General features: G+C 33.1%; 2 protein-coding genes across 6 annotated transcripts; one reads left to right on the forward strand and one right to left on the reverse strand.

The window, feature by feature from the left end:
• Positions 1–1,980: 1,980 nt before the first annotated feature.
• On the forward strand, positions 1,981–6,249 carry LOC107015804 (neuroguidin). 5 transcript variants are annotated; one of them, XR_003578055.1, is made up of 9 exons: positions 2,118–2,152; positions 2,246–2,333; positions 3,848–4,027; positions 4,111–4,287; positions 4,469–4,636; positions 4,719–4,873; positions 5,069–5,195; positions 5,672–5,743; positions 5,853–6,249. XR_003578055.1 is itself a non-coding variant. In XM_015216218.2 (8 exons), the coding sequence occupies exons 1-8, from the start codon at positions 2,118–2,120 to the stop codon at positions 5,681–5,683; spliced, it is 942 nt and encodes a 313-aa protein (XP_015071704.1). In that variant the 5' UTR covers positions 1,981–2,117; the 3' UTR covers positions 5,684–5,911. The 5 variants fall into 5 exon arrangements, 1 of the variants encoding a protein (XP_015071704.1); XR_003578054.1 differs by having other exon boundaries at positions 5,856–6,249; XR_001456382.2 differs by having other exon boundaries at positions 5,672–5,734.
• Positions 6,250–7,280: 1,031 nt separating this feature from the next.
• Positions 7,281–15,233, reverse strand: LOC107015565 (protein CLT2, chloroplastic). Its single transcript, XM_015215878.2, has 10 exons — positions 14,769–15,233; positions 12,918–13,063; positions 12,603–12,640; positions 12,017–12,132; positions 10,388–10,487; positions 10,275–10,310; positions 10,082–10,132; positions 8,980–9,103; positions 8,189–8,314; positions 7,281–8,072 (listed from the first exon to the last, which is right to left on the reverse strand). The coding sequence occupies exons 1-10, from the start codon at positions 15,167–15,169 to the stop codon at positions 7,918–7,920; spliced, it is 1,293 nt and encodes a 430-aa protein (XP_015071364.1). The 5' UTR covers positions 15,170–15,233; the 3' UTR covers positions 7,281–7,917.
• Between the last annotated feature and the right edge of the window lie 2,393 nt (positions 15,234–17,626).

Genomic DNA, 17,626 nt, shown 5'->3' on the forward strand with positions numbered 1-17,626 from the left:
ACGTTATTATTTTTTTTAATGAAAAAAAATTAAAATCTTAATGTAATAAAATATTTTCTTATATATCCATTTTACTGAGTCATCACCCACAAAATAAAATTATTATCCAATATAAGGCCGAAATAATTCTATATCTCAACTTACAAATATATTTATAGACTATAAAAGTTGAAATAATATCAAATTTGTTAAATAACTTCCATATGTTGCATTATTACAGAATCAAGAATTATTGACCAAAGTTTGTCATGTTTGAATTCATTAGTTTTGAGACATAATTGAAAGTTGCTAGCGATTATTTGGATAACGAGATAAAGACATTAGAACGAGCAACTCGTCTAACTTTTGAGAAATTAACATCAAAATTTACTACTTTCAATTGAAATTATGTTTGTTAAATCAAAATTAACTTACTTGATATTACATATCATGTTCATAAGGTCAAACAAATGATACAATAGCTGAAAGATGAAGTTATATCTAAGATATATTCAATTGACAAATAATTTCAAATCGTATATATTTTTAACATCGATGACAAAATTATTTATTCAAACATGAATAGTAAAAAGATTTTCACCTTTAAATCTAAATGGGCATGATACAAATTTCATAAGTAATAGACATATAAGAGTATTAACATTGAGCTTAATTTCACTGATGAGAAATTAAAATAATATTATTATATATTTATTTATTGCTAGAGTATATATAGTAAATTTACCATATCCTATTGCCTATAGTGTGCTAAAATAACAAGTTTAATTCAAATTATGTGACTAATTTGGAATTAAAAAATGTTAAATATTAGGTATTTTTTCAAGTGATAAAGTTATGATTTTTATCAAAGAGTTTAAAATTTGATGAAATAGACATATAAATTAGTCAAAGAATTCGACATCTACTCTATATGTATATCTCTTTATATATAAAAAATTTTATTTTAATTATATATATAAGTACTATATAATATTTTATCAAAAAGATTCGAATAAACCTCTTGACCACTTGGTAGCTCTCCCTTGCTCTAACACTATGTTTGGATCATTGTTATCCATTGTATTGTATTGTATAGTTACTATACCTATAATGTTTGTTTTGATTGTTATTTAAAGTGTATTGTACTGTATTGTTAAATTTCGTTGTTTCGTAACAATGGAAACCCCTATTTTATGGAACAACCAATTTGGTGTGTTCCCATTGTTACTTAATTTCTTTTTCCAATTATATTTTACATAATATTTCAAAATACTATTTTACCCTTTATCTTAATTATTTAAACCTAGTCAAACCTTCTACCTAGAATAATTAAGAATATTTAAGTAAATTTATAAATTACAATACTATATGATACAATTAAACCAAATAATTAGAATGTTACTAAACAACAACAAACAATACAATTTAGCCAAATATTGTATCTGTCATACAATAAAGTATAATAAAGTACAATAAAGTACAATACAATACAATACATTATAAAATGGGAAACTTACATAAATATATTATAATAAAAAAATATTTACCATCTATAGCAATAATATATTTTTTCACTTGGTCACTTTTAGTTCATTTATAATACAAGTTTAATACATATTACAATGAACAATTTATTATTCACATATAATACAAATTTTAATTATGAATAATACATTTATCAAACATTTTAATACACTTATAATACAATGTGACAATTTTTTACCAAACAAACATGATATATTTCAAAAAACAATTATAATTCATATATATATTGCATACACAATTCACTTTTAATACATATTATAGATTTAACAAAGCATTGCTATAAATGGTAATAAACAAAAAGTATCGCTAAAATCAGTAATTATTTTTTAAAATGTATTAATTTATGTAATTTTTCCTTATAAAATAATTGATAACAATGATCCAAACAAAGTGCGAAGGTTCAAAGATGGACCATTGCATATAAGCCCATATAAAACCCAAATCATAACCCGCTTCCCCCTTTTCGATCCTTCTAATTTTCTTGGAAAATAAATAAATCAAACCTCGCTTCTGCCCCAAAGCAGACAGAGCGGGAGCCGCCATTGACAACAACGGAGTATCTTCTTCACTCTCAGCGATACCAGTAGTAAAATATGGCGTCAGTCGAAACGAGTCAAAGAATAAGCAGGCAAGTTCTTTGTTATTTTGGTCTTTTAAGGTTCTGAAAATCACGGGACATACATAATAATATTGATATTTTTGGATGTGAATGAAAATGCAGGCAAGCTCCGCAACTAGTTACGGTATTGAAGGAGATGAAAGCAGGATTGGATACAGTGAGCTTAAAAGTACAAGCTTTAACCGCAAAGGTCAGTTTTTTATTTTTTAATTCTATGATTGTTCATGGTTGATTATTTAAATAATGATACTCGGTTAATTAGAACAATAACAATTTATATAGTTAGAAAGAAATTTTAAGGATACACAGTGTGTTTTTGGGATGTGTTGAAACCTTTCCCATCAATTGTTGGTTACCCAATGCCTTTGCTGGTGGAAAATACTTGGTGCAGCACTGGAAGTGCCGGAAAGTTGTCCGGACACCATTATTAGCTGCCGCTCGCAAAAAAGAAATCTATATTGGATACCAAATAGTCATGTTTAATTAGTTATTGCCAATGAATACTGGTACATTCTTTTAGATAAGTTTTATTGATGAAACCAGCAGTAAATTGTTGCTGTAATCCAAAAAATGCAAGGAACTAATAAAGTCTACCAATGTTTCAACATCATTTACTAGCTCTAAATTGCACCAAAAGATAATCTGTCGTAAACTATCAGCTTTTATCTTCAAAATATGATTCCGTTGTATTTGCAATACCTTCCTACTACTATCTTCAGCATCAACTGATACTTTTTCATTTGGTTTAGTGTTCATCTAGATTCTTTATATTCTTGCTAAAGAGACATGTGTATCATTTGGGTTAAGTGTGAAATTAGAATTCTTTTAGTTAGTTTACCTAATTTATTATTTAATTTAAATGGACTTAAAGCATGGAATGGATCCAGAGGATTCATATAAGCGACTGTAACTAGCTTAGGGTTAAGGCATAGTTGATTTATTGATCGATCACTTTCTTCTATCAATATCTTGACGTTTTTTCCTACTAACAAAATAAAAGAGAGAAACTTTTATATATTTGCTTCCCAGAATCACCCCGAGTCGTCATTGCCATGCCGCTACCCATCACCTCTATGAGGTTCAAGTTCTTTCTTTGAGAAATTATGAGGCTACATTTTACTTATGTACAATCATACATTGATGAAATATTTAGTAAATGGTTTCATTTTGTAAAACATTTTTTAAAACAATAGTCTTTTGGGTGCCTGTAATCCAATATTCTCCCATTGAAGCAATTATCTTTGAACTAATATGTTAGATCCTACAACTAATTTGGTTTTCCACGTTACAGATGTTACGATCAATAATACATGATCTTCCCACTTGGTATCCATGTTGGGTTCATGTTACTCTCTTTGATATCTAATCATCCCAACGGCCAGTATGAGAAAGTCCAAGTCTATGCTATATTGAAATACATGCTTGTCTTTAAAGGATATATGTATCAATGTGTATGTGTCCCCCCCCCCCCCCCCCAAAAAAAAAAAAAACCACCAACCCCCATGCTAGTAATCCATAGAATTAATGCCTTTAGCAGGGCACTTCTGTAACTCAGTCACAGAAAATAGTGAACTGCTTGATCCATTCAGTTGAATGTGCCTTTGATATTTTACGTGGCAGCTGTGTAGGAAAGAATGAAAATAGCACTATATCAACTTGACATGCCCTTCTCTTCTTCCAAATTCCCGTGCAATTTGTCTGCAGGTGAAAGCGGATCACTTTCCAACAGCAGATGGAATAAGTTACCTTGAAACGAAGCATCTGCTACTTCTGAATTATTGTCAATCACTTGTCTATTATTTGCTCCGCAAGGCAAAAGGACTCTCAATTGAAGGGCATCCAGTAGTTCGGAGTCTGGTGGAGATGAGATTGTTTTTGGAGAAGGTATGTTAAAGCTATCTCTCCAGCTCCTCTTGGGTGTTTTTCTGCCCTTAATTGCAGTATCCTTACTGTCATGCTCTGTGCAGATTCGCCCCATTGACAAGAAACTACAGTATCAAATTCAGAAGCTCACACGAGATAGTGACACAGCTTCTGAGAAGTCAGTTATAAGTGAGAAGGGAACAGATACTCAGAAGGAGGACCTATTGAAGTATCGTCCAAAACCTGATATGCTTGTTAGTAAAACAAGTAACACTGCAGAGGTTGGTGTTTGGTACATGACAATGAAATGACCATTTTAGTTCCTTTCTCCTCCTGTTCAAAAAGAGTTGGCTCAATCTTTAGCAATTTTTAGAGTTTGAAGTTATGATTTAACTCACTCAGTCTCCCATATGATTTCTTGAAGTAAAGAGATAGTTGAATGTCTTTGGTCTTGACCTACAGGATGGTGTATATCGACCCCCCAAATTTGCGCCTGCTTCTATGGGCGAGGAGAAAATGTCGAAGCAGGAGAGAAATGAATTGAGGAGGGAAAAAGAGAGATTGCGAAATGCTAAACAAAGCCCGTATATGATAGATTTGTTGAATGATCTTGAAGGAAGACCCGAAGAGGTAGTTCTCTATTTGACTATTTATACTAACTCACTTCCCTGAGCAATCGTGTATTGACTATTGATCACGGTGAAAAATACAGGTAAGAGAAGTTGTTGGATCTGAAAGTAGAGAACTCACAAACTACATGGCTAAAATGGAAGAACGTGCAAAAAGAGAAGAGGAGGCGTTTGATCGTGCCCCACTTACAAAATTGGAGAAAAAGAAAATGAAACATCTGAAGAAGTCAAGAAATGGGTAAGTTCAGTAGGAACTGTGTGGTTGATCTTACTAACTATAAAAAGAGTCAATTTATGGTCAGTCTTTTGATCATTTCAGATATGAACTTAATCTATAGTTTGGAAGGTACTGGAAGATTAGGTGGAGCTCTGATTTCTTTTTTTTTTAAAATGGACTAACTGGAGGCTAATCTCCTTCCTTTGATTGTGCTAGGTTGCTTGGGCTGACAGATAGTTTCTATGACGAGATAAAAAGTTTGCCTTTAGGGGAACCTGTTTCTGAACAATCAGAAAACTTTGAGAAAGGCGGCACTGGAATCAAACAACAGAAGAAGCGTAAGGTAATTTGTTTAGGGAGATTGCATTACTCCTTAGTTTGTTTTCTTTCAAAATCTGAAGTGTGGTTCTGCTTTAGAATATTATATATGAATCTTGCATTAGCTATGATGTTGTAATTGTCCTAGACATATATAAATCTTGTGCATTCCCGTTTAGGTGATAAGCGATCTAGTTAATGCATAAAATGTTGATATTCTGGTATGTACACTTATTATCTTGTTTGTTACTCATCTCAATGATTTAATTGGAAGGAAATTGTTGGCTTATGATTTATGTGGTTACTTCCAATGCTTCACAACCCTCTGCTGCTTCTGAGTATAGCATGTATAATGAACACAATCTTGTTCACAATTAGAATGGAGCTTATTTGTAGTAGTGGTTTATCTTTTGATCTATATCCCTTTGTTCATGGACATGAGTTTTATTTTGTGTGGGGAAACTTGCTGAAAATTAACTGTTAATATATGTGGTATTGCAGAGGAGGAATTGATATGACTGCTGGTTCGAGTACATTGATATCCACCAATTTAGAGGCTTTAAGGTTGGAATGGTTAGGTGTTCCTTGGTCTCATGTAACATGTGTACAACTTTGTCATGATATTAATTTTTGGGGCTTTCATCGATCTAAAATCTTGCATCGCATTCATTATTGTTGTCAGCAGTGATGACTGAAACCTAGATGGATAATTGAAAGTTGCTTGCTTGCAAGGCTGAAGTGCTATGGCGGCTGTGGTTTGGTTCACATCTAATTTCTTGAAAAGTAAGGGTCAGCTGATATGTAAAATGAAGCCTCTTATGGTAGTTGTATTATCATCTTTCACAAATCAAAAGGAAATTGTACTTCTTTCTAAACAATTCTTGTCGATAGGGTAACCAGCTCTTTTTGGACGGTCTGAGCAATATATTTTCAGGGTGAGCACCAATTTTGGGCTTCAACTGTGGTGTAAGCTGTTAATGAAGTGGAAAACTCAGTTTAGTGATCGATGTCATGTCATGAATTTCTATTTTTACAAAAGTGAGATTTAGCTCTATTACAATGAGATTTTCAATATCTTAGTTCTGTGCATTATCAAGGTCTGAATCATTTTCTTCCCGCGATTATTCTCAGTGGTAATATGAAGATACTAGTATTTTCTGTGCACGTACAATTACAAGTTAAAGTTCTGCTGAAAGCATTATATAAGAAAAGAAAATCAGATACTGCTTAAATTCAAGAACCAGTTTCCCGCAGTAATTTATGCCTGGAGATGTAGAAATACGAAAGCTAAGGTATGAACGAATATCAATATGTCCAGATTAATGTTATTAAGGTTCTATATCTTTGGTCATAATCATTAATCATGTTGCCATTCGAAGTTTTTAATGGCAATCTGTATGTTCTTTCACAAAACAACTCAAACCTATAGACTAATCTTAACAAGACACATTGTTTGGTAGAAGGTATTCCCTTGTTTGATTGTGTTTTCAATCAGTGCATAATTAATACACGTATTAGCTATGCATTTTAATTAGGAAAGATTTTTGAATTTTGTGGTCTGTAAATGTACTTATCAAAAAAAAAAATTTATCTTATAATATTAAACATGTTACATGTAAAAAGAAATAAACATCTTTTAACGAATTTAAAAAACAATAAAACAGACAAAATGAAAGAGTGAGTACTGTACTGATTGCATACAATCATTATTTTTATGCATAGTAAACCATAACATTAACAATGTGGGGTTACTTTTCTTATTCTAGTATATCCTATTAATTCAATACAACAAACTAAACATAATAAAGAAATAAATTTAACATAACTAATCCCAATATTATTAATGCATATCGCCGAATCATTTGTGAATCGAGAAAAGAGAAGTGAGGATTTTTTTTCTAGCCTACATTAACTTGGTCTAAAGCCAAAAGTTCCGATATTGCTCACACTTAAGTTAAAATGCTAAGTAAACTGTTCAATGAACAGTGTGGGTGGAGCTACAATAGTATTTAAGGTTTCGACCGAACTGAAAAGCTTTTGCTTAAACAAAAAATTCGACAAAATGTACAAGTATTTAATTGCAAATTCAGTAACTATAACCAACTACGAGTCAAGTGGCAAATTTAGAACCCATAAATCTTGGGTGCTTGAAATATGATATTATGAAAAATGGACTTCCCGTAGAAAATTAGAACTGTTCAATGTTACCACACAGGATGCAGATGTTTGCTTTACATAACTTGCTTCGTCTGGTGAAACACCCACTGGAAGAATAGAATAGAATGGAACTGTAATTACATAAACTTGTTTCACAATCAAAATATGACGCTGTAGAAGTTTTATTTCTGTATCTTCTATCTACCAAAAGAATCGACCAACTGTTTTTGTGCATGCAAACCTCAGTAACATATACACCAAAATTTAATTTCTTTAACCCACCTAAGACATGTCATAGCAAGCGCCCTTCCGTATTGTAAAATCCACTTGTTACGCTAAGACAGTCTTAACACCACAAGTACCTTCGGCAATCGCGTTGCTCGTCTATGATGACAGCCAGTGGAAGGATAAGTCAAGTTACCATGATACTGTCAGATCCATTTAGCGGTAGGCCATACTGTATGACTAGGGAAGAATGGATCTTAGTTGATGGAGATTATAGACTCTTCTGGACCCCATGCCACTCCGAGATCATGACTACTATATATCCAGAATCTCCATAGAACATCACTTGCAATGATTCAAATGAGTTACAATTCTGTGTCTTGCTTCTGAGTCCGTGGAATGTTATACAGGATAAGACCAATGAGAAGGACAGCACTGCCGAGAAGGAAGAAAGGGCTCAAACTTGAACCTTGTGGGAGATATGGCAGCGGCATGGAGAGAAGATACATTGACAAAGGCACTGCATAAGAAAAGAGGAAAAAGAATCTGGTTGGTCATAGGACTACATAAAATTCAAATGTAATCGACACCTCTAAGCACTGTATGCAGAGTGTCTGCAAGAGAGCGAGAGTGAACCTGATGACATTACAACAAGGGAAGAAATTACAGCAGATGAAATCTTCATAAGATTGAGAGCTGATATGTTGAAAGCAATATTTGTAAATATGTAAAGAAGGGGTAGCAATGGTGCTCCATCACAACCTGACCAATAAAAGGTGCCAAAAGAAAAGTCAGACTCATCAATCCATTACCTTGGGAAAAATACTTCTAACTTGATAATCGTGTCTTCACATCTATAATGGGAAAAGACAACTAAAATTTTGTTTGGATTACATCATAACTGTTGAAACTAATATTTGCTCGTGAAATGAACACTATACCAGCAGTATATGGCCCATTTGAGAAATTGCCTGAAAATTGTGATTTCGTTCTTGTTGAGATTCACTTTTAAAGTACAGCTATAGACCAAATCCTAAGAGACACATACTAATTGAGTTGCAACCAACATTAAGTTTTCAAAACCAGTTTCTATGCTTGGTTTTTATTATTCCAGTACCCCAAGTTCTATGGATAGTATAATAATGTAAGTAGAGCAACCTCCTAAAAACTAAAGAGTACATATATTCATACTATCCAATATATCACCACCCTTTTTCCCGATGGGCGCAAACATATTCTTGAAACCTCTATGTGGTTTACTGAGGAAAGCAGGAACATTTTGTAATTTGTAAACAACACTTTCCTGCCAAAATATTCTAGATTCTAGAAGATCATGACCCACAGCAACGCAGTTTGCAAATGCTGAAATGATGCACATTGACCTTTTATGCAAGGCACACACAAGTTCAAGATAATAGAGATTGCACCTGAAACATTGTTCCCTATGTTGAAGAAGCAACCAGCACCGCTCTTAAGAAATGAAGGGAGCTCAGAAAATGGTATGCCCTTCAAGTTTGAAAGAAAAGGCAGAAAAAGGAGAACAAACAGAGCCTACAAAAAAAAATAGACATTACAAATGCAACATTCAGAATACAGTGTCGCTGAAAGGTAACAGATCAATTCACTCTCTGAAAATGCAATTCCCCATTTTTTTATATACTCCCTTCTGTTTCAATTTGCCTGTCCTAATTGTACTTCCCTTTTTTGGTTTGTTCCAAAAAGAATGTCTCTTTTCGAATTTGACAACTTTTTTAATTTGAGTTTTCCACTTGACATGTTTAATTAAGACCACATTATTAAAAGGTATTTTGGTACATTATACATTTGTAGTTTAACACCACAAAATTCAAAAATTTCTTTACTTTCTCTAGTTCCATGTCAAGTCAAACTAAGACGAACAAATTGAAACGGAGGGAACACACACATATATGTAATATAAATGTCTATAAATAGCAATGCTAGACTAAACATCATTGTCTATAGTGTGCAAGGTTGTGCTAACAAACTACAATTGATTCTGCAATAACACTTTGGCAACAGCATAAACTGCAAATAGAAGAGCATAAAGGGTTTGAGTGGCTTGCAAATCCATGAAAAACATATCGGGACCAATCATTGCATATGGTTATGCAGTCTTTTGAATATTTCCTCTCTCTATCAGAAATTGTTGGGCATGACCTCTGCGTAGATGCAAATGAAACTTCACCGAGAACTAGATTTCACGAAAAAAGGTTTTTCTTTTAGCTTCCAGTTGACGGCTGGAACTATACAAATGATGCTCAGTGTGACTATTTAAGACAATACAAAAGCCAGCAGTTGGTATTTAATTCCACTCGACTTACAGAATTGAACAAATGGTGCCAAATGTGAAAACAGCTATTTCAACAGAAGAATCAGTAAATTGGCATTTGACTAAAGGCTAATTAACTCAGGACTATGTAGGCATTTTACTCTGAAATAACCCTGAAGAACAGAGTTTTAGGATCCAAAAGTTAGTGTATTAAAATTTCACGCGCTCATACAAATTACCTGGAATCCAGATCCAAAAGAATTGACGACAAAGATATCAAGCACCTTCCCCTGTATAAATTGAATATCTATCAGGACTATGCATTAAACATTACCAACAGAGTTGAGAAGAGATCGATGGAGTATCTCTCATGCACCCCATATTCAAAGCTAAGTGAAGGAACACAAAAAGCTCTGTAAAAGAGAGATGCACCTTGAGTCGGCTAGCAGCATCAATAAAAACAAACTCCTACACATTCAAAGCCCTTGAAATGATTAATTGAGGATCCAGACTGCTATTGGTACACATTGTGATTTATTGAATACCTTAATAATAGATGCAGCGGCTTGGAATGCGCTTGAAGCTACCATCAATACTGGCCAAACAAATGCAATTCCTGCCAGCATCTGGTTGGACTCTGATCCACTGCATTCCACAATCACACAAGCCAAGGTGAATAAAAGCAGAATACCGTTCACAAAAATAATAATTATGAGCTGCTTGATCATACAGAACAAACTTCCTAGCAGTATCTGTAACAGTTTATCTGCCAAAATGACCAGCCACAGGAAGTAGCTAAGTGACCCCCCAAAAAAGAAGATAAATATTATAAGTTCTGCATGTTCCCAACCAACTTTGTCAATAGAAGTAAAATAAGTTCCCTTGTAGCTTTATGAATAAGATTGGAGTGCTTCTTTTTGTGCTAACAAGTCAGATGCACTGTCACGTACATGATTCATTCAGGTGGCCCTATAACAAGGAATGAGTTTAGGATACAAAACCTATCAGAGTATCCTCTAAAAGAATGTGATAAAATAGTATTTCACTGAGTGGTGGGGGGTGGGGAGATTGGAGTTCAATAGACCTAAGAACTAGAATTTAGTTATTGATTTTGGAGGGGTGAAAAGTTGGAGAGGATTTTGGCAGCTAGCGAATTGGCAAAGCCTCAGTTACACACCTGAAGTACCAGTGTGGCGCATACCAAGGCTCGTAGCGTGGAATTTAGGATATTATACAATTAATAGGAACATAGGCAACTAAGCACCGACATGCAACAACAAGAAATACAACATGTCCAATGTGAGGCCACAAATGGGGTCTAGGGAGGAGTGGGGTGTATGCAGATGTTACCCCTACCTTTGTTGGGGTAGAGAACTAGGCACTGACATGATGTAATTAAAAAGAAGCAGAACCAGTTTTACTGTAAACAAGAAGTAGAGCAAGGGAGGTGGTCCTCTAGCACTCATATGGACCACATGGAATGAAAGAAACTGTACAACATTTAAAAGGGGATTGAAAGCACCCCGCTACATAATAGCAGAATTATGTTTTATTTGTATTTTTGCAGATTCTTGGAGCTCGTGAGACATTTCTATTCGTTTTGAGTTTGAAAAAGTTTTTTTTTTGAGAAAGCATTTCTATTAATATTGATTATTGGTTGCTCAGCGCCTTGCTCTTTCTAGGAACTGATATTTTTATCTTGAGATGTTCTCTTTTTTAATACACCTTGTGAGTGTGGTCCTCCCATCAATGTCAATAAAACTTAGGATATATGTCTGCTTTGACACCATATCGAAGCACGTGACCACTTCATCTAAAAGCTTGAATTGTTAAATTAGGGACGTTTCAAATTTTCAAGAAACCTCCTCATGAGCAGATCCGATTCTTTTCTCTTTGGCTCAAACTGTCAAACACGTGAAAATATTTTGTTGATAGGTAATAATGATACTTGAACTAAGGACATTTGCCTACTATCATACCATGTGAAGTATATTTTTTTTTGGAAACTGAAAGATAAAAACAAAACGAAGTATATGACCACCTCATATTAAAGATTAATTTGTGAGAGTGGACAATTTCATTATTGATCTTAGGACTTCAACGAAATCCTATTTTGACTTGCAACCTAAGAAGAAAAACATTTTTTAGGACCCTAAAGGAGAAGAGTGTGTGACCTTGTTACGGCTAGTACCACTCCAGCAGCAACCAATAAGCATCCAGCAATTTGATTCACAGAGTATGTTCGTCCAAGAATGAACACAGAGAGAGTCAGCTGCCACACCAAGAAGGTCTGCAATGAAAAGGTCTTTGCTAAGAAATCTAGTTTTGCTTCTTTTATACATGAGCAAAAACTTTATTAAGCAATCTCGAGGATACAATTATAACTCTTCTAGTTTGAAGTTGGTTAGGACATGAATTTTCAGCAATTTATAGAGCCTACTCCCCATTCATGATTCAATTTTCAGAAATAAGATAGCTGTCAGTAAGGCTACAAAAATTGCAACTAAAAGAAAATGCATGCTTTGAATCACCAAGCATACATTTAATTCATCAAAAACTACTGCCATGGAGTATTAAATTGTAATAGCAATTTGTGTATACTAAAGGAAAAGCAAGGATGCATTGAATGTGTTGCTCCATCAGAAAAGGGCATCCCATTTCCATGCTCTTGGAGATATACCGCCAAGGCAAAGATAACTTGAGAACTATTTCGTGCTCTTTTATTGGCGAAAAGGGGAATCTTAATGTTATTAGTGTTACCTGACTAAGTATTGGTATGGCTGGTCCAGGAAGCATGGCTGTAAAGTACCAAAAATAAAGCAATCAGAAATCAATTTACAACTCAAAGAATCATCCATATTCATTTCTCTGTGGACCTTACTATTGTTTTCCAGTTTAGATAGAGCAGCAAATAGCTGAGAAAAGACTAATATTTGTTGAAAGACGAGATGTAGAGTAAGAAGTAGAACATAAAGGATCTATCGTCTTTTTCCAGTGAAGGAAGAAATCTAGAGAGAGAGAGAGAGGAAACATTCAATTTATTATTGTAGAACTTCCTTAAATACAAGGTAATACCTCCAGCATACATTCCACATATGACCCCAAGGGCTTCGAGGAAACCAATGAGCAAAAACCGTGATTTTGGGTAGGCCACCATCTCCTTTGTTACAATACCAGCACGATATCTCGCATACAAAATGGATAAATAAATAGCCAAGTACCTGAAGTTAATTAAGCCACGTTAAGTATCAGCATCCACGTAGTAAAACAAATATAGGTTAACTAGGATCAAAAACCTTATATTGGATAATGGCATTTCCTACTAAAAATCAAAGTAATGGACATGTTTTTCCACAACCTTCTTTGATCAGCATATTTGAGTTTTTAATTTAGATTGTCATCTCAGCTAGTCATTGACTTGAGTGTAGGCAAATGCTGACCCCTTAGACTAAAAAATTCACTGGGCACTTACTTTCCTATGCATCTAAGGTAGGTCAAACCATGTTGATAATTTACATTCTTTTTGTAAGTACCAAAGTAAATGGTTTATGGTTGACATGCTAGGATTTAAGACACGATGGCACAGAAGGAGTTGGTCTCAAGCAATCAATGATCCAGAGGGATGAAAACTATTCTTCAATCTGCATACTTTATGTGACTCTTCTTTACAGTAGTCATTCAACATTCCACTCCCAGCATCTTCAATGCAAGAGAAATTTACCAGAATAGATGTCCAGTTATAGTGTTGTGCTTCCTAAATACGAAAGGTGATCAATTGCTAAATCAAATGGGTCATCACTACTCACAAACTAAGGTTGGAACTGGATTTTACGTATAGAAGAGAACAAACTTATTGGATATCTCCTCACCTTCATCCTCCTTTGGTTATAAACACATTTTTTTAAAATGGAACTTCAGGAGTAAGGATGTTAGTGTTACTCCCTTCTTTCCAATTTATATGATAACTCTTCTCAATTTGTAAAGTTCCCAAATGTTTGTCATGTTTCTACTCCTATGCAACTGTCGCAGTTATCAGGAATACAAAAATTCACCAATCCAATCAAATTTACAATTTCGATGTGATGCTTTCTTTATAAACCTATTCATCAACAATTACTTTAATGGCTTTCTTCTGCAATCACTAATATGTATGTATAAAAATCAAATTAACCTCTTAACTCCGCATCCACTCAATTATCTTCCTACACAAAGTAACAAACAGAAAGACATGTTATTTTCATAGTTGAGGGGAGATGATCATGGAGATCTCTGCAAGGTCATTAAGGGACAACATACTATAGTAATTGCAAATTTATGTGTTATATTTTTGACTAGCTACCAGGGCCAACTATGCTGCAGTTATTATGAGCTTTCCACATTCAAAGGACTTTTATGATTTATCTACCACGGAATTGCAATTTCATTCAACCTAAGGTAACTAGGCAACTAGTATACATCTCTGAAACAGCTAAAAACAAGTTATATATGGAAGTCTATGCTCAAGACAGGCAGACAATAGAGTCAGACAACAAAATTTCCTGCGTTTTATTCACAATAGTCACCACTCACATTGAAGTCCTACTAACTATCTCTATGCGAGTGTTCAATATATTCCAAAAAGATCAGGAACAAAGTATGAGATTCATGAGGTTTGATCATTACAAATTCAGATGATCAAAAAGTACGACTATCATGATTTTTTTTTTCGTAAAGATTTACAAGAGTGAAAAAATCATAGTCGAAGGAAAACAAAGACAATCACACTCTTCAAATAGTAGCGTCACTCTTTCTGAAATGGAGAAAGTATTAAATTAGCTCCCTAAAACAACTTTCAGCTTCAAAGTACAAAAAATTCAAATCATACAGGTAAACATCTGTGATCGGGGATCATACAATAATTGAAAGAGAAACACCAAAAAAACTCACCCAAAAGTAGTAAGTTGAGCTAGAAAAAACGGGTACTCCTTCATCGGAACAAGCGCAAGTTTGTAAAGCACCCGATTCCCAACACCAAGCACCAAAGTCAAAGCAGAATTCAGAACGATTAACTCTCTAGTCACATCCAACTGGCGGCCAGAATCACTTCCCACAGCAGGTGCGCGGAATTTTGAGCTCGAATTCGAAGTCTGCCGAGTAAACGAGGTACTCCGGCGGTGGATTTCCAGACGCCGTGAAGATGTGAGAAGGGGCATAATCGGAGAAATGCGACTTGGAGAAGAAGGCAATGAGAAGAGAGATTTAGGGTTTGATCCATTGAAAGCACGAGGAAGAGATTGTGTAGGTAATTTGGCGCGAATGGTTTGAGAAGATAAAGAGCGAGACTCCATGAAATTGATCTTTTGGTTAGGTGAATGTGGAAAGCTCACTGATACGAACTACTCATATAAAGTAAAATTCAAACCTTCAAATAAGATAATTGGTCCCATTAAAAAAAAATTAAAAAAAGGTGAACTTTGTTTAGATTGCAAATAAAGTATTTAGAAAAAAGTACATGGACAACCTCAAAAATTTACATAGAACTTTTTTTAAAATAATATTTGAATTATATATTATCATAATTGAATATTTAAATATATAATAAAAAATTATTGTTAAACATTTTATAGTTTTAATTTTGAAAAAGAAAACCTTATCACTTGAAGAATAAAGATCTTATATAAATAAGTTAATAAAAAATATATATGGTCTTTTTTAATTATACATGTTATGTTAAATTAGAATACATTTAGATTTTATGATTTATTGAGATTAGTGAAATATACTCAATTAAAGGAGGAAATATATATTATGTAATAATTCTTCTACGTAATAAATTGAGAACACATGTAAAGTTAAATTGAAAAATGTTTAGTATAAATATCTTATATTTTATGTTCGATTGAAATGAATATCAATTCAAATATATGGAATAAAATTGCTCCACAAATTTAAGATATTATCAATATTAACCTCAAAAAACACATGGAACATGTGTATGCATATTCAATTTCCCTTTCATTTAGTCCGCTTTCTGGTTTCATAATGTATTCTTTGTATGTCAGTTGGAATTATTATTTATTTTTCATATCATTTCAATATAAGCTTCGAGATTTATGCTTAATACAAATAATACCGTCCGCCTTCATTGTCTTTTCCAAGCTACGACACATTATTTCAAGGATACGGTTGGTCAAATCAATTATTTATTTTATTTTAAATTTTATTTTTAGTGATGAAATTTTTATATTTTATTTGAAGTATAGAATATAGAATTTTAGACCATGTGTTATTTTTTTTTTTAATTATTATTGATAAGAAGAGAGAGAGAAAGGTTCAAAAGAAAATGCCATTTTTCAATTTTTTTTGGAACCCCAAGANAATTTTTATATTTTATTTGAAGTATAGAATATAGAATTTTAGACCATGTGTTATTTTTTTTTTTTAATTATTATTGATAAGAAGAGAGAGAGAAAGGTTCAAAAGAAAATGCCATTTTTCAATTTTTTTTGGAACCCCAAGGTAATTCGAAGTTGCTATAATTTCTGCCACAACCTCTGTTCTTTTGGGTGAGCACTTTGTGCGCATTGAGTAAACTCTCCATTGTGTAATAGCCTGCAAATAACACATGGAATATAAACCGCACGATTTACTAGGTAAGTCCTATGCGACAGGCTCGACTTAGAAGTTATTGAGGGGAATCAATCCCGGGTCATCGGTGTGGATAATAATTCAATATTTTATGAATCATTATATAATGAACTTAGAGCTAACGTAGATTAGTTTTAAAAGCCTACTAATTTAAGTAAGTATCTATTGTGTTCTTCGATAGTGAAGTCATTTCCAAAGGAGAAACAATGTGTTTTTGAAATCTACGTGTTTCGTGGTTAAAGTCTCTGAAGAGTTTAAATGAATTAGATTTGACTAGGTAGAAAGAAAAAAAATCTTGACAAAAAATTAATATTATGCGGATATATAACTCAAACTCCTTTATATTCTTTGAATTTTATCGGTGGTGTAGCTATTAAGATCAATACAATTATTTATGTCTCTTGTAAAATTGATTAGCTACATTATATTTTGTTTTAAAATTTTTCTTATTCTTTGTAAGTTATTTTATGACACGAAAAAAGAATCACACATCTACAATAAAATTAGAAAAAAAATGAATAATAATTCTATCAAACGATATAAATATCCGAACAACTAATAGCTACATAGTTTTTCTATGATAAAATCTCTCAACGACAACCTTTTTTGATTGCGGATTTCATTCATTATGTAAAATGTATATGTGAATAAATATTGTAAATTTACATGTCGAGTGCTGAACAATCATTATGTGCAACAATAGTCAATAAAATAGATCTTTGCAATAATATTTAAAAAATTATTAAGTGTACTAGTAATATGCACTGGCTCGTAAATGGATTCAATTTATGATATTAGTAGATTATATATTTAATCCAAGTTTTCCGTACATAAATTATAATTAAACAAAATTTCAAACTTCAAAAATTTCAAAAAAATTAAAATATTTGAATTTTATGTTCAAGTGCTTATGTGCTAACTAGTATTTGACTAAAAATTTTGACTTCAAAAATTTGTTTGACCATAAAGTTTGACCAAATTATAAAAATCTAACCTTTATATAATTTTAAGATCTTAATAACTGTCTCAGACCATTTTTAGGTCCTTAGGACTTTCACTCACGAAAATTTAAAATCTAAAATCACAATCATAAACTCAAACTTTCAAGTATCAAGTTTCAACGGTAAAATCTATGGCTAAAGAGGAGCTTAGATTGG

This window comes from Solanum pennellii, chromosome 4 (genome assembly GCF_001406875.1).
Source record: "Solanum pennellii chromosome 4, SPENNV200".
Taxonomy (NCBI): Eukaryota; Viridiplantae; Streptophyta; class Magnoliopsida; order Solanales; family Solanaceae; genus Solanum; species Solanum pennellii.